Source organism: Dermatophagoides pteronyssinus, unplaced genomic scaffold (assembly GCF_027571235.1).
Source record: "Dermatophagoides pteronyssinus isolate colony J.1.1.1.1 unplaced genomic scaffold, Derpt_VIB-CSIC_2022.12 sq0002, whole genome shotgun sequence".
NCBI lineage: Eukaryota > Metazoa > Arthropoda > Arachnida > Sarcoptiformes > Pyroglyphidae > Dermatophagoides > Dermatophagoides pteronyssinus.
The window spans coordinates 3,299,689-3,323,281 of record NW_027461526.1 but is presented as its reverse complement, the minus strand read 5'-3'; the positions used below and the strand labels follow the sequence as shown (position 1 = coordinate 3,323,281).

At 28.6% G+C, this 23,593-nt stretch overlaps 1 protein-coding gene across 7 annotated transcripts in view; it reads left to right on the top strand.

The window, feature by feature from the left end:
• Positions 1 to 12,925, top strand: part of zfh2 (Zn finger homeodomain 2) — an 85,153-nt gene extending 72,228 nt beyond the window's left edge. For 4 of the 7 annotated variants that reach the window (XM_075824829.1, XM_075824830.1, XM_075824831.1 and 1 more), the window contains 2 exons: positions 4,429 to 10,656; positions 10,977 to 12,925. In XM_075824829.1, coding sequence (XP_075680944.1) covers positions 4,429 to 10,656; positions 10,977 to 12,100 — 7,352 coding nt within the window. In that variant the 3' untranslated portion in view covers positions 12,101 to 12,925. Of the gene's footprint in view, positions 1 to 4,428; positions 10,657 to 10,947 lie in introns of all 7 variants that reach the window. The other 3 variants (XM_075824832.1, XM_075824835.1, XM_075824834.1) reach the window with 3 other exon arrangements.
• The last annotated feature ends 10,668 nt before the right edge of the window (positions 12,926 to 23,593 follow it).

The window sequence follows — 23,593 nt, the reverse complement described above, 5'->3', positions numbered from 1 at the left end:
TGCTGCTGCTGATCATCATTATTATTTCTATTATAGACTAAGAATATTGCATAATATTTTTTTCACTAAAAAATATACTAAAGAGAAAAAATCATATAATGCAATCGATTTGAGAAAACAATTGAATCATATTAGTTTTCATTAAAAGAGAATGAGAAAAAAATGATCATTTTATTTAACATTTACAATTCATTTTCAGGTTTGTTACAATGTATTGTTCGTGTGTGTGTTTGTGTGTGAGAAATATACTTAATATTTAAATGAATCTTTTAGATGATTAGAAGCTTGAAAATGATCATCATCATCATCAAGTGTTTATATCATTAAAACTGGTTATATAATAATGATAATGTGCATTTTGATCAATGTTGTTTGATGATGATGATGGCCAAATGGTCGATGGCCAAAGCTAGACATTGAATTTTTTTTTGAAATAGAAAAAAATTTCATTATTACTTTGTGTGTTTTCCTGCATTGGGGCAAAAAAAATAAATAAAATTGAGAAAAAAGACAAAAAAAAATTATTCGATTTTCTTTTTGCGAATAATCATTTCTTGATTCATTAAAATCTAAATAATAACTGACTGACTGTCATTGGCCATATCGTTGTTGTTGACCACTATTGGATTTGATTTGATTTTTTTTTATTATCATTTTCATGATGAACTTATGGCTAATGACATTGTTCAACAATAGATCATGTGTTGTGTGTGTTGATGATGGTTGAGAAAAACTATTGAAATTTTTTTTTTGTTGTTGTTGAAAAAAAGTAAATGTTTTCACCACCACTTTCTCATCAAAATATTTATCTATCTGGATAAACATTTCAAATTGATCAAATTTTTTTCCATTCATTCATTCATTATGAGAATTAAAACTTGAAATGATTGAATCATCATAGATCTTTCCTTTTCATTTGTTGTTGTTGAATAATGGCGGTCAACTTTCACTTTGAATTTAACATTTCCCATTTTCATCCGGACAATTTCATTTCATTTTTTTTCCAAATAAAAAAAAGTGCCTTATTGTATTACATTTTAATTAAGTTTTTGCGGCCATCATCATCATCATCATCTGATTGTTTGTATCCACAATTGATGATCCTGATGATGATGATAATATCCATCATCATTTTGATCAATAATAATTTCAGTTATTCTTTTCCATTTCATTTTAATTTTTTTTCAAAAAATTGATCATTACAAAGATCATTATTATCTTTGTTTGTTTGAAAGTTTTTTTTCATTTGTAAAAAATCAATGTTGTCACCATATATTATTATCATTAATGCATCCTATATGCTTATATCGAAAAGTATGAAAAAGGTGTGTAAGTAAATTATCAACATTTGATTATTTTCTGTATGATGATTATCAAGTATTTCTCATTGTAAACTTATTATATTTTCTGTTATCAATTTTGTGAATTATCATTTTCTTGATCATTGGACATTTCTGGATGAACAAAAACCAAGAACCAATTCGTTCTCCTTTCTTCATGTTGTTGTTATACATCATATTGATTTATTCAATGTTTTTTTTGTCATTCCTGGAATTTCACTTTTCCAGAAAAACAAGAAAATTCTTAGCATAAATTGAATTAATAATTTTTAAATAATTCTATCTCTAACAACAGCAAGAAAACGAAAAAATTGATTTAATGAAAATGAACTTATCTTGCCACATTCGAGCACACACACAAATTTCTCATCAAAAATGTTTTAAGCTTGTTTTTTGTTTGCTGTTCCATCATCATCATCATAATCTTTGAGCCAAAAATTGGAAAAAAGCCACAAATTTCTTTAGTAAAAAATTTTTTGTTGTTTTTTCAATTCATTCCGTTGGTTTTTTGTTAAAATATCGATTTTTACATTAGAAAAGAAAATTCATAATAATCATCATCATTCGTTTTGAAGATGATGTATATTTTTTTTCCTTCCCGAAATGAGAAAAAAAAAGAAATATGTGAATAGGAAGCACATTTTTTTGTTGTGAATGATCATGATGATGAGGAAAGACAATAACTTAAAAAAAATCGACAAACAAAGTTTGAAAAAAAGAGAGAGAGAGAGAGAGAGAGAGAGAGAGAGAGAGAGAGAGAGAGAGAGAGAAAATAGACATTTTTTACATTATTTAATAAGGTTTATTTATTTATTATATGTGAATCGAAATTTTTTTTACGAAAAAAGTTAGATCTTTTTTGCTTGTTTGCTTCTGAAGTGAACCAATGTGAACAAGAGAAAAAACTTACAAATAACAACGACGAAAAGAAAAAATCCTTTTTCAAAATCTTCAGTGAATGAATGTTGATTGATTAATTGAATGGATAGATTGTTGTTGGTGAGATGAAGTGATGAATTTTTTGAAAAATGAAAATTCCATATCATCATCATCAGTTTAATTTGAATTTCATCAATGAAAATTAGTGTTAAATCAATGTTTATTACATTCTTTCTACCACAAAATGTTTATTATCATATAAATTTATCAATTCTTTTTTCTTGATGAGAAAGAGCGAGAAAAAATAATTCAGGTAATTTAATATTTTTTTTTCACTTTTCACTGGAATTTCAACGTTTAATATTTCGTGAATAAATTTGATTCAGTTTTTTTAATTAAAATATTTTTTGACGTTTAAATTGAAAGAAAAAACTCTTGATGTTGCAAAACTATAATCGATTCTCTATTCATCATCATCATCATCAACTTATATTGTATCCGCTTTTTTTCATTTTTCAAAAAAAATTCAATTTTGTAAAAAAATCATCATTATGAACAATTTTATTTTGTTAGTTTTATTTCATTCAATGAAAATGAATATTGTTTGCCCCACCAGCCCACGCACTCACTATGCACTAACCATCATCATCTTTCTTTTTTCTTTTTTTGTTGCAACAAGAATCATGTTTCACGATAATGAATGAAATGAAAAGAATATTCTCTATTCTTCTTCACTCACTCTTTCAAAATGATTGTGATGATGTGCATAGACACTATATTCGAATTCATTATCATGTTGCGAATTTTTCATTTTTTTAAGCTAAATAAAATTTTTCGATCATCACTTTTTTTCGCAATAAAAATGGAATGAGTATCTTTTACCGAGAAAGAAAGAGACATAGATGGATGGATGGATGAATAGATTGCTGCTATAATGATGATGATGGCAAGAAGAATGTAATTTAAATTCTTTTTAAAAATATTTTGCTTCTGTCATTTTCAATTTATCAATTACAAAATTATCCAAACTTTGAATCTTTGAATTTTATTTGTTCAACAACAACAACAACAAAAATTATTAAAGTTGATAATGATAATACCATCATCATTCTGACGTTGTGATTAATTGATGAATTTTTTTTACTTCATAAAATTCATTTATCAAATTGAATTCGATTCCTCTTACATTTGATGATGTAACACTTATGCATCTTTTTCTATTCTCAGAAATTTTCTGAAATCGAAAAGAGTCACTGTTGTGTCATCAATAACTTTATCAAATTCAATTTAATTTCTGTCAATTGTTTTTTTTCTGCTTAAATTCATTTCCAATTGAAAAAAAAACAATTCCACGACAACGATGATCATTGAACCGCTGTTGTTAGTAGAAAAATTTTACCCATTTTCATTCCAAATTTTTGAAAACATTTAAATTCTTTAACACTGATCAGTTATATAATGATAATTTGTATTGAGAAAAAAAATCGTGTTTTATCATTTAAATTGTTTCTAAGGTTTTTTTTGTTTCTACTCTCGAGATTGGATTGAATATTTCAAAAGAAAATTCATCCGATCATCAACAACAACAACAATCATCATTAACTTTCCTTAGCTTATAATGTTGTCAATCGATTTGCTATGAGCAATATTAAAAACAAAAACAAAAATCCAATTCCTGTCATGATAGATTTAGACTTTAGTGAAAATCATGACTATTGACAAAAAATTTAAAATTAATTTTGAAACAAAACAAAAAAATTTCTGAAACAAAAATGTTAACGTCGTCATCGGCAACAACGATGATGGTTCTATATAGAGAGAATCCTTTTTTCTCAAAAAAAAAGTTGAGATGATTATTATAGAATTTTTTTTCTTTTTCTTTTTTCAAAACGAAATTCATTATCTTGTAATGATTAGATAACTTGAATAAAAAGAAATAGTTTTTTTGTGTCTTGGTGTCAATATGGCAATGATTTTTTAGTGTTTTTTTGTCCACCAAAAATAAATAAATAGTTTTTTCGCATTATCTCAGTGGACAGTAAATGATAATTACCTGATTAGTTTTGTTTTCTTTGTTTTGTTTTTTTTCTGAACATTATCTAATCGGATTTATCATATGAATGTCATTGTTTTTAAAATTTTTTGTCATAATAATAATTTTTGCTTCATTGTTTTTCTCTCTCTCTTTTTCTTTCACTATTTTTTTTAGACGATGATTACAATAATATTGGCAATGGAACAACATTATTCAATAATGATTTAAATGCTGATCCATTAATGTTGAAAAATGTTCTAATGGAACAATTCAAACTTGCTGGCCAACTAAATCCGAATAATAGCAATAATAATAACAACAACGAACATGAATCATTAGCAATCAATTGTCCATTTTGTCCATATTCAAATACTTCTGAATTACATGTTCAAATGCATATTTTAACTGCTCATCATCAACCACAATCATTGAATGATCAACAACAACAGAATCAGCAACAATCGACTACAACAACAACCACAACGAAAAAATCCAACAACAATACAGCACCACCACCAACAATATTATGTCCATTATGTCAGGAACCATTTAATGAAAAGAATCGTCTTGAATGTCATCTAGTCGAAATACATAATGTTAATAAAGAAGGCGTTCAAAGATTAATGTTATTAGTTGATACAAGTGAATTGGATAAATATTCATCATCAATTAACAATAAAAAATCAATAAGTGATGTTGATCAAATGAATCGTGATAATCAACAACAACAACAAAATGATGATGATGATGATGGTAATGGTGATGATGATGATGATAATGTTCGACCAAATTCAAGTGATTCCAATTCAAAATTATTAATGGCGGCTGGTGATGATGAAATGGCGATGATGATGTCAACAATGATGGATACCAGTAATATGATGATGATGAATTCAACATTATCATCAACAGCTACAAATAATATGAATGCATTATTATTCGAACATTTGATATGTCCAATTTGTAATCGAATGTATCTAAATCTGGAAGAATTATTCAATCATATGACAGCTGATTCACATATGAAACAAACTAATAGTGGCCAATACCAATGTTGGCGTAATGGTTGTGGACAAACATTCAAAACGATTACATCAATACAACAACATTTTAAAGAACAGCATTTCGCCAAATGTATTAAGATGATGAATAACAGTACTTCAACAACAACATCATCATCATCATCAAATCTGGCATCGAATGCTTCTGTTTCCGATCGTCATGTTTATAAATATCGTTGTACACAATGTTCACTTGCATTTAAAACATTTGAAAAACTACAGCTTCATTCACAATATCATTTGATACGTGCAGCCACTCAATGTGTCATTTGTGGTCGTAGTTTTCGTTCGGTTGAATCATTACAAAAACATGTGGAATCATCGCATTCAAATCTAAATGATGATGAATTGGAACAATATAAAGCTAATTTGATCAATAATCAACTGCTATTTGCACTTGGTCGTAATGGCGGTATATTGGATCCTTCCACCACAGAATTATTGAAAAAAGAATCCTGTCGTAATGAAAATGAAAATGATGAATCAATGGATATGGAAAACGGTGCCATTGATCTAGCAGCTAATAACAATAAAGATCATGATGATAACAATCCATTATTGGATAGCATTATGGAACAAACATCTGGATCATCCAACAACAATCTAGACAATGTTTCGAATGCTGCTGTCAACATTTTCAATGGTAATGTTGATAATGCAAGTCTGGAAGATTATTTAAATTCACAGCATTTAGCCGAAGATAATTATAATGATCCAAATCGCCGTTTCAAATGTCATCGTTGTAAAGTGGCATTCACACGACAAAGTTATCTTACATCACATAATAAAACATTATTACATCGTAAAGGTGAAAAGATGAGCTATCCAATGGAAAAATATTTAGATCCAAATCGTCCATTTAAATGTGAAATATGTAAAGAATCATTTACGCAGAAGAATATTCTACTTGTTCATTATAATTCTGTATCACATCTACATAAATTGAAGCAAAGTATGAAAGAAAGTAGTGCCGCTGTTGCGGCTTCAGTTGCTGCATCCAATAATGCTAATAATACATCACCAACATCAACCATCAGTGAATCGATGAACGAAGATGATAATAATGAAAATAAGTTGTACAAATGTAATCTATGCAAAGTTAGCTATTCAATGGCATCATCTCTACATAATCATTTACGATCATCATTACATCATCAACGAACATCTAAACTACATGAATTGGCTCAAAGTGGTCAATTGGATCTAAGTTTACCATTGATCGAACCACTTAATCATAATGATATGAACATCAATAACAATTCATCATCATCGAAAATCAATTCAACATCGGTGGAAACAAGTGCCAAAACAAGTTCACCTAGTCCGAATATGAATAAATTTCCTGAAATGTTGATGGCCAATCTTAATGAACAACAACAGCAACAACAAGCTTTAGCTTTTCAACAAGCAGCACTTAATCTTGCATTTGCTGCCGGAACAAATCCAAATCAAACTGGTTCAACACTTGATACTAATCAAACATCATCAATAATGAATGGTAGTAACGGTGGTGGTAGTCAATCACCATTTACCTGTGTAAAGTGTGGTGCATCATTTATTTCACAAGAAGCACAAATTCAACATCAACAATTATGTGGTCTATTCGGTAACATAACCAATGTTGCTAATATGCAATTGTTTGCAGCACAACAACAAGCAAAACAACAACAACAAACTGTATTGTCTAAATTATCTAATCTACAAGGTCCATTATATAAGAATAAACCACAATTATATAAACATTTACTTGAAACATGGGGATTTGAAATCGTCATGCAATTCAATGAAAGTAATCAGAAAAATAAGAAATCGGATGATTGTACCAACAAAGATGATAATGATAATGGTGATGATGAAGAAAATTTGGTAGACAATGATGATCAACAACAACAATCGAAAAATAATGAAAATGATGAATCAACGGTTCAAATCAAATCCGATCAATCAATCGAACAATCCGATGTTGATGATCCGAATCAAACAACGACAAACAACAAACAAGAAGAAAACAATTCAATGACCGAAACAATAAAAGATGGGAATGAAAATGTACCACCAGAAATTAACAAATGTCAATGTGAAATTTGTTTCAAAGAATTCTCCTCAATATGGGTATTGAAAGCACATCGTGAAGAAATCCATAAAGATGTTATACCATTAGATGTTGTCGAATCATTTGCCGATGAATATCGTAATGAATATGATCGTAAATTTTTCGTTAATGGTAATGTTGATGATGATGAAGATGATGATGCCATTAATGAAGATTCAACAGCCAACAACAGCAATAATGATACTGTTAAATGTAACAAGACCGAATCGAAACGAAATAATAATGTTTCAATCGATAATCCATCTACTCAATCACATCATGAATCAATGAATCAATCAGCAAATTCGATTGGAGAATCATCAAACATGATTACAGCCGATCAAATGAATCAACTTGCCGCTGCAGCCGGAGCAAATAATCTTGCTCAATTATTACCTAATCTATCTCCGAATGCAACACCAGCTGAAATTGCCGCTGCAAATCAAATGGCAGCACACATTCAATTCAGTCAATTGTTGATGGGTATGGGATTAGCTGGTATGGCTGCCGGAATGCCAATGCCTCCCGGTATGAATGTACCGTTTGCTGCGGCTGCCGCCATGGGTATTCCACCACAATTAATACCGGTAATGATGGCTGATCCAATGATGGCTGCTGCAGCTGCATTCAATAATCCGGCATTAGCAGCCGCTGCTGCTGCAGCACAATTGAATCAAGTACAACAACAACAACAAGTTGTAGCACCGAATACAAATTCAACACCGGGAACTCCATCACCGGTTTCAACAGCAACATCAACAACACCGGTAATGCCAATTCAAACACAAGTCAACAATTCACAAACACTAAATCAACAAACAGCTGCTGTTGCTGCAGCTGCAGCGGCGGCAGCATCATCCGTTTCTCAACAACAAAAACGTGCTCGAACTCGCATTAGCGATGAACAATTAAAAGTATTACGACAATATTTTGATATAAATAATTCACCAACTGAAGAACAATTAATCGAAATGAGTCAAAAATCTGGTTTACCAATGAAAGTAATTAAACATTGGTTTCGTAATACATTGTTTAAAGAAAGACAACGTAATAAAGATTCACCATATAATTTTAATAATCCACCATCAACATTTTTAAATATAGATGAATATGAAAAAACTGGTGAAACTAAAGTATTTACATTGGATGAATTGAAAAAGACCGAAAATAATGCCATTGTTTCTCAACCAAATGATTGTGGTGGTGGTGGTAATGATCATAAAGAGAATGCTAACAACAACAGTAACAACAATAATAATAATAAAGATAAAACAAATGATTCGGAAAGTGAATGTGATGGAAAAAATTTAAGTGATGTAAAAAGTTCATCATCAAATAAAGATACTGATTATGCTACTTCGGATGATGAAGAAATTAAACATCGAAATCATTCATCAACAACAAAAGAAATTATTGAACAACAACAATCAACATTAATGGAATTTAGTAATAATGAATTATCCAGTAATAAACAACAATTATCATCGGCAATTCAGCAACATCAACAACAACATCTAGCTCAAGATTTTGATCAGCTAAGTAAAACAATGTCATATCAAACAAATAGTCCACCACCATCCGAATCATCAATGTCATCCGCTTGTGAATCGATTAACAATAATCCTACATCATCATCCGCATCATTATTTGCTGGCCTAACGAGTTTCAATCATAGTCTTGCAACATCTCATCATCAAAGTCACATTACATCATCATCGCCTTTACAATTTGCATTGGATGCGGCACAACGATCACAATTAGCTGTTGCTGCTGCAGCTGTCGCTGCTAATCAATCGAATATGATGACAACACCACCGCCGAATGTTAGTACACATTCATCGTCTGGTAAACGTGCTAATCGTACACGTTTCACTGATTATCAAATTAAAGTTTTGCAAGAATTTTTCGAATCGAATGCCTATCCCAAAGATGATGATCTGGAATATCTTTCCAAATTGTTGAATCTAAGTCCTCGCGTTATTGTTGTTTGGTTTCAAAATGCTCGACAAAAAGCACGTAAAGTTTATGAAAATCAACCACCAACAACACCGGTCGGTGAAGATGATGGTTCAGGTCGTTTTCAACGTACACCTGGTCTAAATTATCAATGTAAAAAATGTTTACAAGTATTTCAACGATACTATGAACTGATCAAACATCAGAAAAGTTCCTGTTTCAAAGATGAAAATCCATTGGCCGCACAGATTCGTATGGCAGCCGAAGCACGTGCACAGGCTTCATCACCAAATGTATCAACATCACGTGATTCGGCAACATCCACACCAATTGACTGTACACGATCAAGTACGGCTACACCGGAAAAAAGTCAACTAAACAATCTTATGACAAGTCCGAATTCAGTTTCATCACCATCAAGCCTAACGGGTAATTCGATAAAAACCAGTCCAATCATCAACAACAATAATGAAAGTCAAACATTCCGGTGTGATAAATGTCCATTGGTTTTCAATCGTCTGGATCTATGGAGAGATCATCAAATTGTTCATATTGTTAATTCAAATCTGTTTCAAGCAACGGCTAATCCATTCGGATTAATACAACAACTTGAAAATCAACATACTCCTCCTCCTCCTCCTTCTCAACAACAACAACAATCCTCAATGGCGAATAGTCCACAACCATCACCAAATTCAATGTTACAATCGGGAAATAAACGTAAATTCATCGAACCAACTGATGACGATGATGATGATGATGAATCACGTGATTTTGATTCAATGAGTGGAAATGGTAATAATAGTAATTCAAGCGATCAAACACCACGTGATAAACGTCTACGAACCACCATACTACCTGAACAATTGGATTATCTTTATCAGAAATATCAGCTCGATTCGAATCCAAGCCGAAAAATGTTGGAAAGTATTGCGAAAGAAGTTGGATTGAAGAAACGTGTCGTACAAGTATGGTTCCAGAATACACGTGCACGTGAACGAAAAGGACAATTTCGTGCACATCAACAAGTGATCCATAAACGATGTCCATTCTGTCGTGCATTATTCAAAGCAAGATCAGCGCTCGAATCACATTTAGCCACTCGTCATGCTGATCAATATACGAAAGGTGATATTAATATCGATAATCTGCCTGATGGTGATCCATCTGAAGATGGTGATATTTCCGATATTGTTACTGCTAATAATAATGCTGATGGTTCACAAATGGCCGATGTAATGAAACGATATGAAGATTCATTTAAAAAATATCTCGATGAATTAAATATTCAAGGTTAGTATCTTTTTATATAAAACGATTCCCAAACACCATATTTTGAGATCATCGGTTGGCAAAACGCGTTGTCATTTTATATCGATCAGTCAGTTTCATTAACGGCAGAAAAATTAGTAACTAGATTTTTGTAGAATTGTAAAAAAAAGTTTAGAATTATCCTTGATTACACACACACAACATGAGAATAGACACATCAAAGAAAGTTAGCTAATGATGATGACATCACTTATTTAGTTATTTAATTTCCTATTAACAATAAAAAAAACCCATTTATAATTTCGACTGTAGACATAGCTAACATCTTCGTTCATCTCCAGGAAAAGATGGCGGTCAATTGCCCACAGAGCTCGCCTTCAAGATGATGTCAGCCTTGACAACAGCAGAACAGCAACAATCAGCCAACAATCATACACTATTCAGTCAACATCATGATAATAATAATGACAATGATGATCTATCCATTTCCACAGCCAATTATAACGAAATTGTTAATAATTCTTCCAATCAATTTCATCATAACAGTCGAGATGATGAAGCAGCAACAACAATCGACGACACATGTTCATTAGATGCATCATCGTTATCATCGGATTCTTCTTTTATCGATTCGGATGTCGAAGAAGAGATCGATTTTGATGAAAGTGTCAACAATTCAACTGTTTTTGGTGGTACAACATCGACATTGTCAACAACAAATATGATCAAAAAGAATAATACTCATCATAGTGGTAAAGTAAAAATTACTAACAATAGTAAACGATTTCGTACACAAATGACAACAACCATGATAAAAGTGATGAAATCAATATTTGCCGATTATAAAACACCAACAATGTCACAATGTCAAACATTAGGTAAAGAGCTTGGTCTATCCAAACGTGTCGTACAGGTTTGGTTTCAAAATGCTCGTGCTAAAGATAAAAAATCGCGTTCAGCAACAATGATGATGATTAATAACAATAGCCATCAACAGGAACCGGATCAACTAAATCAATCATCATCATCAGATCGATGTAATATTTGTAATGTAAAATATAATCAAAAACAACGTAAACAACAACAACAATCAATGCAGGAACATCTTTTCTCTAAATCACATATTGATCGTCTTAAGAATCAGATTGATATTAACAATAAAATTTATCATCAACATCATCCAACCAACAACAGTGATGATAATGTTGAGGATGATAATTCCACTGATTTTCCTATTGCATCTTCATTATCATCTTGTTATCCTAATCAGAATCAAATGATTGATATGGACAAACAACAAGAAGAAGAAATGGTAGCTGCACAAAGATTTTTACAACAACTTCAAATGATACAGAATCTTGCTTCCATTCAACAGAATAATTCTGGTAACCAATTTGGTAGTGTGAACAGTGGTAATCTAGCCGAATCAATGACACAACAATCACAAACGAATGGAAATGATTGAATAATTCAACTCACATCCCCATTTCAAAAAGAAAACAAACTACTTATTATCATCATTATCTCACATCATTCTACTTAAAAAAAGTGCTTCGGATATCAATCAACACTCAACACTCCTTCCACATTTTTAACCTTGTTTTATTTTCACTTTCAATTCTTTTCCAAATAATTTCTTTGATGTGGCCAGAATTACTGAACTACAATTTTTATCATTATAAATAATAAACTTTTGAACTTTTTTTTTTGTTTAAAAAAATATTGCAACAACAACAACAATGACAAGACAAAACACCTAAATGTTCCTACTTTCTTTTTAATTTCTTAATAATTTTTTTCAACGATTAAAAAAAATCTCAATTCAATATCGATTTTGGTTCGATAGAATAAACTTGATATATACATACGAAAACATCAAACATCATTCATCACACATTGTATAAATTGATTTTCATTATTTTCTTTGATTTTTTTTTCATCAACATCATTCTTCTTATTATTAACGTTATTTTCATTATTATTAATTGTGGATGTGAATCTCACTCTCGATTTTTTTTATTTAAAGAAAATATAGTCTCTCTTCATTCATTTTGATGAACATTCATCATTCACAAAGTCGTCATTTTGATATATTACAAATACACACACACAATTAATATGTTGACCAAATAAATTTGAAAAAATTAGATTTTCTACAACTACTTCCTAAACTATCATATTCCTAAAACCACCTACACACACTCACACTATATATATGATATTAATAAATTAATATAATTGCATTTTTTTTCTCTCATTATGAATTAATAAAAGAAATATTCATCATTCATTTTATAAATTTGTAGTTGTTTTCTGTTGTTTTTTTCCATTTGACGATTGATTAATCGATTAAACAATTTATGAATGGATGGATCGACCGACCGAACAATGATAAATGTTAACGATGAAGATCGTTTTTTAATTTCATTTTTGTTTTCGTTCTTATCATCGTTGTCATTTAAATTTTCGACTTTATTCGATTTTTTTTTTTGGATTCTGGTTTAAAATAGCAGAGCATAAAAAAAGCGATAATGGGAAAAGCGATAATGTGAAAATAGACAATACAGAAAACAGCCATAGGTAAAAAATAGCCACACTTTGAAAAAAAGCCAAAAAAAAGGAAATTCAAAAAAAAAAAAACAACCAAGCGAGCGAGACAAAAACGAAAAAGAATAAAACAGAACGTTCGAAATTGAAACTCAAAAACATTCGAATTATTTTGAGCGCCATCTTTCCCTAATCGATGGAGTTTTTTTTAGTTTTCTGATGAATTTTAGCATCACATATTCCTAATAAAGTATATTCGATCCATTTGGATTAAATTGATGTCAACAATTCATAAAATTTCCATGTCGTCAGATCGAACAAAAAATTTATCATCAATGTATGTTATTGATTGATTGATTTCAACAGCAGCAAAATATTCTTGTCATATCAACAAGTTTTCTTTTTTGTTTTTGGTTTTTTTTGAATCAAAAAATTATGACAGAAAAATGTGAACATTCTTTTTCAACACCCAAGTGTTGATTTCAGTATTTTTTTAAACAGGCTGCTCAACGAACAAATCAACCATATCATCGTTAATGTTTCATAATAATCATCACCTTTTTTCTTTCAACCATTGTGATGAAGATTATTATTATTGTTTCGATGAGAATGGTTCATTTTTTCTCACACCAATTCTTCTTGATCAATGATCAATATTATTATCATCATTCTATAATTGTAATGTGTTATCAATCAACCAATGATGATTCACCAATGTCAAGCCGAATATTTTTTTTCTTTTTGTTTTTGTTAAAAAATTTTATTTGTAAAACAATTCTAAAGATATTATAATAAAGTTCAATTTTTTATTTTCCTAAAGAACCTTGTTTTCGAATTACATTGTCATGCGTCATAGGATTCTGTGTGACTTTTTTAGTCCAAAAATAGTGATGGTTATATAATGATGATAATAATGGAAAATCAGGCCATTAGTAATCGAACTTTTACGTTCAATATATTGGGTGTATTTGGTTGATTGATTCTGTGTGTGTGTGTGTTTCTTATAATTTTTTCCCCTCTTTCTTTATTATTATTATTATTATTATAACCTTATCTTAACATCTTCAATTTTTTGTTGTTGTTGTTTTCGTTGTTCAAATGATGCTTAAATACAATTTTTTTTTTTGGTAAGAAAAAAATCATCAGCAACCATTTCATTTTTACATTTTAAAAAATTCTTCTTTTTTTAACAACAACAACAACGAAAAATTAATTTAAAATAGATGGCTATAATTAATTATAATGACTTGTCAATGTGATTCACCATTTTCTATTCTCTCTCTGTGTGTGTCTGTCATGATTTTAGTTTTTCGTTTACAGAATTTTTGTTGTTGTTGTTGCTTGGTATTAGTTGTTGATGACCATTATTTGTTGTTATTCTTCATTTCCTTTTCGATTATTTTTTTTCAATCGTTTTTGTTGTTTCATTTTATTCGATCATCAATATGATGTTATATGAAAACTATATATTTTTTTTTGTTGGATCACATGATCCGTTTCGTTTCATGTTCATGTTTTATTTTTCCGTTGTTCATTTTTTTAATTTTCGTTTGTTTTTCAATTAATAATAATAGTAATGATAATGACAACAACAACAATAACAATAGAATAAACTTCACATACAAAGACTGATAATGATTGGTGATTGAAAAATTATCATTATTTTTTCATTTTGGAGCCCATGGATCCTGGATAGTCTGGTACACTAACATACACACACGTCAGACAGGTTTTTCTTTCTTTACATTTCATTGTCATTAGCACAAAATCACAACAACGACAAACTTAATGCAAAATTTTTTGACATTTAATTTTGTTTTTTTTTCATATAGCAATATAGCAAATGACGCCCAAACAATTTTCTTATGATAATCGTTTTTTTTCTTCATCTTTCAGCAACAATAAGACCTACAAAAACTAACAACAAACAACAATTAGGAATTTTTTTTTCATCATTAATATTATCATCGTAAAAGTTGATTGATTTTGTATTAAACAAAAAAAACAAGAAGAAAAATTGATAATTTATTTTCTCAACATTTCTTTTTTTTTACGTAAAAAAACAACATTAATTTCCTATTGATCCTATTGTTTTCATTATTTCTTCTCATCCCCACTTTTTTTCTTTGTAAATGATTAGTTAGTAGGTGTGTTTGTTATATTAGTTACACGGGAAAAAAAATTCTTAAGAAAAATAAATACATTGTCACAATTATAATGTATAGTGTCATTATCATTGGCTTTTTTTTGGTAATATGTGTGTGTGGCTAATGATAATGAGACTTACTTGGTGTGTGAGAAAAAAAAGAAATTATTATAGTGTCTAATAAAATATTATTATTATTATCTTAGCACACAAATGTTGATTGTCTTAACATTAACATTTTTCTTTTTCTCTTGTTCATTTCATTTATCTTATACTTGGAGTTAACTCCTATTCCAATCTATGAATGTATATTATGTATATGAGAAAAAAAAAGAGAGAAAGAGAGGTCATTAATTTATTATTTCAACCATTACAGAATTTGTATTCAATCATTGACATGGATGAATTAGAAGTAAAATAAGAAAATGAAAAAATTTTCAAGCTTGGCTAAACAAAATGAACTGAACTTAGTTGAACTGAATTGAATTGAATTGAATTGAATTTGAAAGACATACAATCATTATCATCATCATCATCATCCATTGATAATGATGATGATCAAATCTAATTCGGTAATTTTCTCAAAACAACGAATGCCTTTCATTCATTTAATACTGAAATCTCTTTTTTTTTCTTTTCAACTCTCAAACATGTTGAAAATTTATTTATAATTTCTGGTTTTTTTCAGGCTATATTTAGCTATATAAACACTACTATAAAATTTAACACACATACATCTATTATATGTATGGATCGAATGAATGAATAAATGAAATGAGATGGGATGATTGTTCTGAATTTTGGTTGTTTTTGTTTAAAACTAATTAAAATTAGCGCAGTGCATATTTTCAAATATATAGAGTAGAGATGAGAAAAAGCTTGTTTATTATTGGCTGGTTTGGTTGGATGGTTTTGTTTTTCTTTTCAACTTCAATGTATGTTCCTCCTCTACACTATTTTTTCCAATGAAAAAAATTCATGGCTCCAAATATTCAGCCAACCAAAAAAAAAGAAAGAAAAAATAATGAATAATTATCTTTTGTAACTCGTTTTTTTCAACTCATTTCATTAATAACTACCTTGTGGTCGTGGCCATTTTGTTTGTATTTGTATTGTGTTTTGAAAATTTTGACTTTCGTGACCGTTTCATGGAACTAAATAATTTTTTTTCATATTCAGTTGATAATGATGATGATGTTTATAAAATTATCGGTTTTTTTCAAGCCAAATTCGAGTTTTTTAATGAAAATCCAAATTCGATAATCAATATACATAGAGTAGTCATGCTTGATTTGATTTGTGAAAATTTAAACGCATATTTTGATAATCCAAAATAGAAACAACAAATGGATGTTTGTTGACCTCGATTTTATGATATACATTGAGTTTGACAATCATGAAATATTTGTCTATTCTTTTCATCATCAAAGTCATTTTTTTTAATTATCGCTAAATTTATGCCCAAAATTTTGTGCCTTTTTCATTTATTCAATCAATGATATCGATCTGATCATTGATATTGACAACAAAATTACGTTGAACACAAACAAAACTAATGAAAAAAATGATGGTAGTATATTTTTTACCTTGTCCAAAAAAAAATGTTTCTCTATCGTTTTAGTTTTATTCATTTTATTTCATGTACATTTTTCATATTTCATATTTTTATTAAATTTTTTTTCTTCAAATACCAATCATCAAGGATATTCAGTCTTTCAGTGTATGTGTATATGCAATTTTTTTACATTTTTTAAATTTTAAAAAATTTTCATTATTCACACACCACATACTTGGAAGAAAACTGTCGATGATAATGATAATGACGGTCGAAAGTTGACATTTTTCATTATTTTTTTTTCATTCATCACCATCATTATAATAATGATAATATCAATATATATCATCAACAGGGACAATATGGGCGTCCATTTTTGTTTCTCTTCATAAAGTTTTGATTTGATCTGATTTTTTTCCCATACGCAAATCATTTCGTCAAAAAAATGAAAAACTTAAAATAATTAGACTTGTCGTGATTCTTTTTTTTTCATTAGACACAAAATGAAAAAATGGTAATCATTTTTTTCAAATTTTTGATTTGATTTGAATTAAATTGAACTTAGATGAATGAGTGTAGGGAGCCAAAAAATCATTAAATTTAAATTTGACTTTTTATTTTATTTTATAAATGTACTCAACCTGGTACCAACCAACTAACTAACCAAAATAATAATGATAATATACGTCATCGATTGTATTGACACTTTTTTTCTCTTTTTCTTTAATCATAATCATAATAATGATAATGACAATTTAAATTATGTAAATATAAGAAATTTTCCCTTTAAAAAAAATACATATGTTATCTATTCTATTTGGCTGCTTAGTGTCACTTTTTTGTTGTTGTTGTTGCTACATTTAATGATTTTCCAATGAAAATCCTATCTATGTTTATTTTATTGACATAATTTTCAAGGATTTATGATTATATGAATGTTTTTTTTAAAGAAAAGAAATGTCATTTCATCCGTTATTGTTGATTGTCAGATCATGTACGTAATTGGATCGTAATTTAGATATGTTTAAATATCTATATTTTTATAGGCAACAAAAAAAATTTTACAAGGAAAAACATTAAACGACCAAAATATCATTCAGACTGTCATTATAATCATAATAAACATTTTAATAATAATTTCCATATTGAAATAAAAAACAATTTTCAATGATTTTTTTGTTTTATTATTTCAATAAAATTGATTTTTATGGTTGTTGTTATTCATTGACAAAATAAACAGTAAATAATTTTCTTTTAGTAAATTACTTATGATGATTTTTTTTTCGTAATTCGTTCGAATTTTTTTAAAAATAACAATTGGGAAATAAAAAATTATGGAACGTCAACAAAAAAAATAAATTAAATTAATAATTTATCGATTCAATCTCTGTAATTATAATTGTGCGTTGTTTGTTTGAATCAACATTTGATGCAGGAGATGGTCATTTATCGATGATTGTATTCACATGATTGATTGAATCAGTCAATCAATCAATAAAGTGAAAAAACAATTTATTGATTTTGTTTTGTAATAACGATTTGATTGGTAGAACACATTTTTTATTTGAATTCATTTTTATTTATCAAAAAGTATCAAAGTTTTTTTTCAATTCGAATAAATTGAAATTCACACCAATGAAAAATCTCATTTGTGTGTTTGCATCTTCTGTAAACATTAACATGTTTTTTTAATGATTTATCACCATTGTCTATTCTTGATGAGAAACATCATTGATATTTTTTCCCTCTCTCTCTCTCCCGACATCAATTTAGTATTGGCCATCATCAGTCAATGAACAAATTGTCAATGATGATGATGAGGAAAAAGGTGTGTAACATTAATAATAAAATTGAAAAATTTTCATTTCATTTTCGATGAATAAAATTGTACAAACAAACATTTAAATATGTGATGAACATTTTCTGTTTCGGTTGTTGTTGTTGTTGTTGACATAACAGGCATTTGTTTTGTTTGATTCGAGATTGAAGATAGGCAGATCATTTATACATTTTTTCAATTGTAATTTTTTTGGCATTCATTGTCACCTGTGTTTTGTACACTTGTGTTCAATGTAAATCAATGATCCATCGAAAAATTCCAAAAGTTTTTTTTACCAAATCATGTTTACCTGTTCTCTTTTCTTCTGCAATAACATGGTGATGTTTTTTCCTTTGAATAATAGATAATTATAATTAGCAATTTTCAAGAGAATTTTCTATATTGGAAATGAGAATTTTTTCCTGTAACGTATACAGTTGTATGAATGTAAATGCAAATTCTGTTTGTTTGTTTGAATTGTTGGTTCGTGTTTCTGTTTTTCTTTCTCTATCGCCAATCAACAAGGTGATGATGATGATGGTAATTTGTCATGTAAACAGTTTGGCTGAAAGAAATTATTGAAATTCTACTCGATTCATTTCATTTATTCTTTTTTTTTTATATATTCTCATTCTGGATGGATGCAAATTGTTTATTCACTTCATTTCATCATTTCAAATACATATCAATGTTTGTTTGTTTGCATTGACAATAATATGGTATAAATTTTTTTTATCATTTTCTAATGAAATAAATAGCAGAAATTTTTCCAATTTATCATTACAATTTTGTTGTTGTTATATTCAACTGTTTTCACATTTCATTTGGAAAAAAAATCTCAAATTCAAACATTGATTTTCTTTCATTTTATAAGAAAATAATTTCAACAAAAATAAAAATGTTTATATTTTAAAGGAGAGAGAGCTTCTTATTTATTTTAGTTTTTCTTCAATTCGTATTTTTTCAAATCATCAGGAATTGACAGATAAACACTAACGACGTACAAACAAACAAACAAACAAATACCATTTACCATTCAACATCGATTAAATAAATGTTTTTCATCATCATCATCATCATATTATTCAATGATCAATTTTGTATCTTGTTACTGGTTGTTATTTATAGATTTCAGAAATGTTTTCTTATTTCTTTAGATTATTTGTTCAAAATACATTTCGGACACAAAAGAAATGAATGAATGAATGAATGAAAAAGAATCTTAATATGATTATCATCACACGGTTATTTGATTGAAACGATTCATTTTCTCATTAGACTAAAAGGGCCATTTTTACACTATTGCATAAGTGAATATTTCGTTTTCATTTATCGTTAAATTAAATAATTCTTAGTACAATCATTTCGGTCTGGTCTATTTGGTTTATTAATCGATCATAGACTTTGTTTGTTTTTTTGGGTGTCCACGAAACAAACAAACGAAAAGAAAAAAAATTAAAATTAGAAATCAGCCCAACTTTTTTTTCTTATTATTTTTGATTTGATTCGATTCTTTGTAAGCAAAACACACACACTATTTCTAATTACTTGATATTTGTTACATTTTATATATTCATTCATTCACTTTGATTTGATTTTCCAATTATTTTGATTCACATTGTGATCAAATTGATCCAAAATTCTGTCCGTCTCGCACACACACACACAAGTTGTAATCAAATTTTTTTTTATTTCTATAAATTGTAATTTGTTTCATACATTTCATTATTCCAAAATGTATGCATGTTTCATTTTGTGTGTGTGTGTGTGTGTGATCCATTCATTTGGAACAAAAATGTTGTCGTTCGACCAAACATTCGTGATTAGTATATTCACATTCATGTTCCCTTTTGAAACAAAAAAAAATGTTTCTGGTAATCATAATGATTATCATCATCTTCATTGAACAACAACAACAACATTCGAATTATATATAAGCACTGGTCACCACTATTATCATCATTTGAAAATGATATACATATAAACAATTTAAATAACAAATATCGACCATAAATGTTGTTTTTTTCCTCTTTCTTGCCCGATCTTAATTGTATTTTGCACGAATTTTTTTTCTCCCATTTGAATCGATGATATCCAAGCCATTTTTTTTGGTTGGTTATGATTTTTCTGGTTTTGCTTGTTTGTTTGAATGAAATTTCTTTTTCTCTTGTCTGTGTATATGAAAGGTAAAAATAGAAACAAAATCTTGTGTTTGTGTCGATGATGATGTGTCAGTGTGTTCCACCTCGTTTCATTTCATTTCGATTCAATTCATTTTTTAAGGTTTTTTCCCAATTGCTCGATATTAAGAAACAAAAAAAAATTAGACAAAATTTTACTGATTTTTGTTGTTGTTGTTGAAATAATAATATTAAAAAACTAAAAAACAACGACAACAACAACACTGACATCATTATCTTGGCAATCAAAGAAAAAAACAACAGCAACCAATACAAAACAAAACAATACCGAAACGAAACGAAATAGCTCAAACTATTACTATAGTCGGTTATGGTTGGAATATGAAAATAATTGTTTTCTTCAAAATATTCTTAAGTTTTTTTTGAGGAAAATATTATTTTTTTTCCAAAGAAACTTGTTGTTGTTTGCATTCACAAATTTTTTTATTTTATCGTTTTGTTTGGTTAGTAAATTGAAGTAGACAACAACAACTATAGTATCAATCAGAGAAACATAACAGAAAGGTCAAAGTTATTAAATGTAAATCTTTTCCAGAAAAAAACACACCGTACCAATGAAAAAAGAATGATTAAAGAAATGATAATGATGATGTTCGTGTTTGTCAAAATAGCAACTTTTTTTTACAAAGTTCGTTTTGTTTGTTCTCAATTAAACAACTAAATAAAAAAAAAGAATCAACATTTACAACAGTAAGGAAAACAGTACAGAAATTATTTTTTCGATGAGTGTATCAATCAAAACCAGGAAAAAAAAAGAGAAGAATGAATAAATCGCGGCGCCATATGCGATATAATCACACACATAGGATCGATGAATGATTAACTGCACGCAATACTTGAATTCACATATATACTCATACAATGTTGTTGGATATATTCAACCTGAATCCTGGACAAGAAAGATGGTGAGAATATAGAGAGATAGAGAAAAACATCATCATCATTATTATCATCATCAATCGATGCTTTTTTTCGAGTTTGATTTCTCAAAATTTTAATTTTTCATATTGATTCTGATTTTCATTCATTCATTCATTCATATTTTCAATGAAAAATTCATTCGTAGTTGATGATGATGATGATGATCAATTTGATTTTCAAAAAAAGTTTTGTTAACAGCCATCCTTAATCATCATTATCATCATCATCATTATTTGAAACATGATGAAAACAAAGAGTGTATATACTTTTTTAAAAAGAAAATTATTTCATTTTTAAATTCATATTCATAATGATAAATATGACAGTAAAATATATTTTATCATCATCATTTGTGTTTGATTATCATTGATTGATTTGTTTGAAATGAGAAATTTTTGTTGTTGTTTTTCTTCCAAAAAAAACTTGCTTTTTTGCGTGATAATTCATATATGAACAGGATATATCATCATCATTATTCGATCGGTGAAAAAAAAAGAAATACAATGAAATGAACAAAATGAAATGAAATGAAATGATGTCAATTGGCTCATCTCAATCATCAAAATTGTGCGAATCATTTGTTGATGATGATGATGGCGAATGGTAGCCAGACTGACGACGGCAACGAAGACGACGACGATGACTTTGTTGCCATCATAATTATCGATCAAATAGGCGTCAATATCATTAGATCATGATGATGAATGAAATGAAAAAAAATGATAAATACCTTTAGATGAAAAAAATTATATTTTTTCGCAAAACTTTTCCTTACACGATCATTATTATTATTAAAATGTCGATTTTTTTTTGTTTGTTTGAAAAAAATGATGATGGAATGACGGCGCCGGTATTTTCATTCCATATTTATAATTTTCGATAGAATCTTTATCGAAATGAATTAGACAATGAATGAATGATGCAAAATTAAAGATACCCTTAGTGTTCAATATATAGAGAATGGCAATGACGCTGATTCTTTCATAATTGTTCCACTTGATCATCATCAATCTATGATGATCAATCGTGCCGAAGTTCAAATGTTGATTAAACAAATTATTTCAATGAATTGTATTGATTGGTTATTGTTTTGTTCAAATATAAATCATACTCATCATCACCCAAAAGAAATGTTATTCAACTTTTCATTCATTCATTTAATTCACCAATCATCATTTTTTCATTACACAAAATCCAATATGTCCATTCAGACACACGCATATATAATTCATCATCATTGTATTTAATAGATCCATATGATAATGATGATGATGATGTTCATTTTTTTTCATGTAGAAATAATAATAAAGATAATTATATTTGATTACTTCCTGCTTAATTTGCTATACAAATACTGCTTCTTGTTTTTCTTTTTGCTGTAAAAAATTTATTGTTCAAGGGTGCAACGATCAATATTTCAATATGATGATGATGATGATTTAATTGCAATCAAATTTCAGAGAAAAAATTGGTGATCGACGACTATCGTCTGAGACTATTTGATTGATCAGTTTGGTTGATTGGTTTAGTTGATTGGAGCGATAAAAAAAGACTAATTAATTTACGAAAGTTGTCTGTGTGTCTGGTATCAGATTTTTTGCTGTTGCTGTTACGAAGGTCGTATGATGATTATGATTACCGCCCATTTATTATCATTAGTTGATGAAATGAATTAGTTTTTTTCTCGATTTATTTCTCAGGTGTTTTTTGTTTCTCTCTGCTCTGGAACTTCGAAAAAAAAAGATGAAAAATTCATAATCATTGATTGC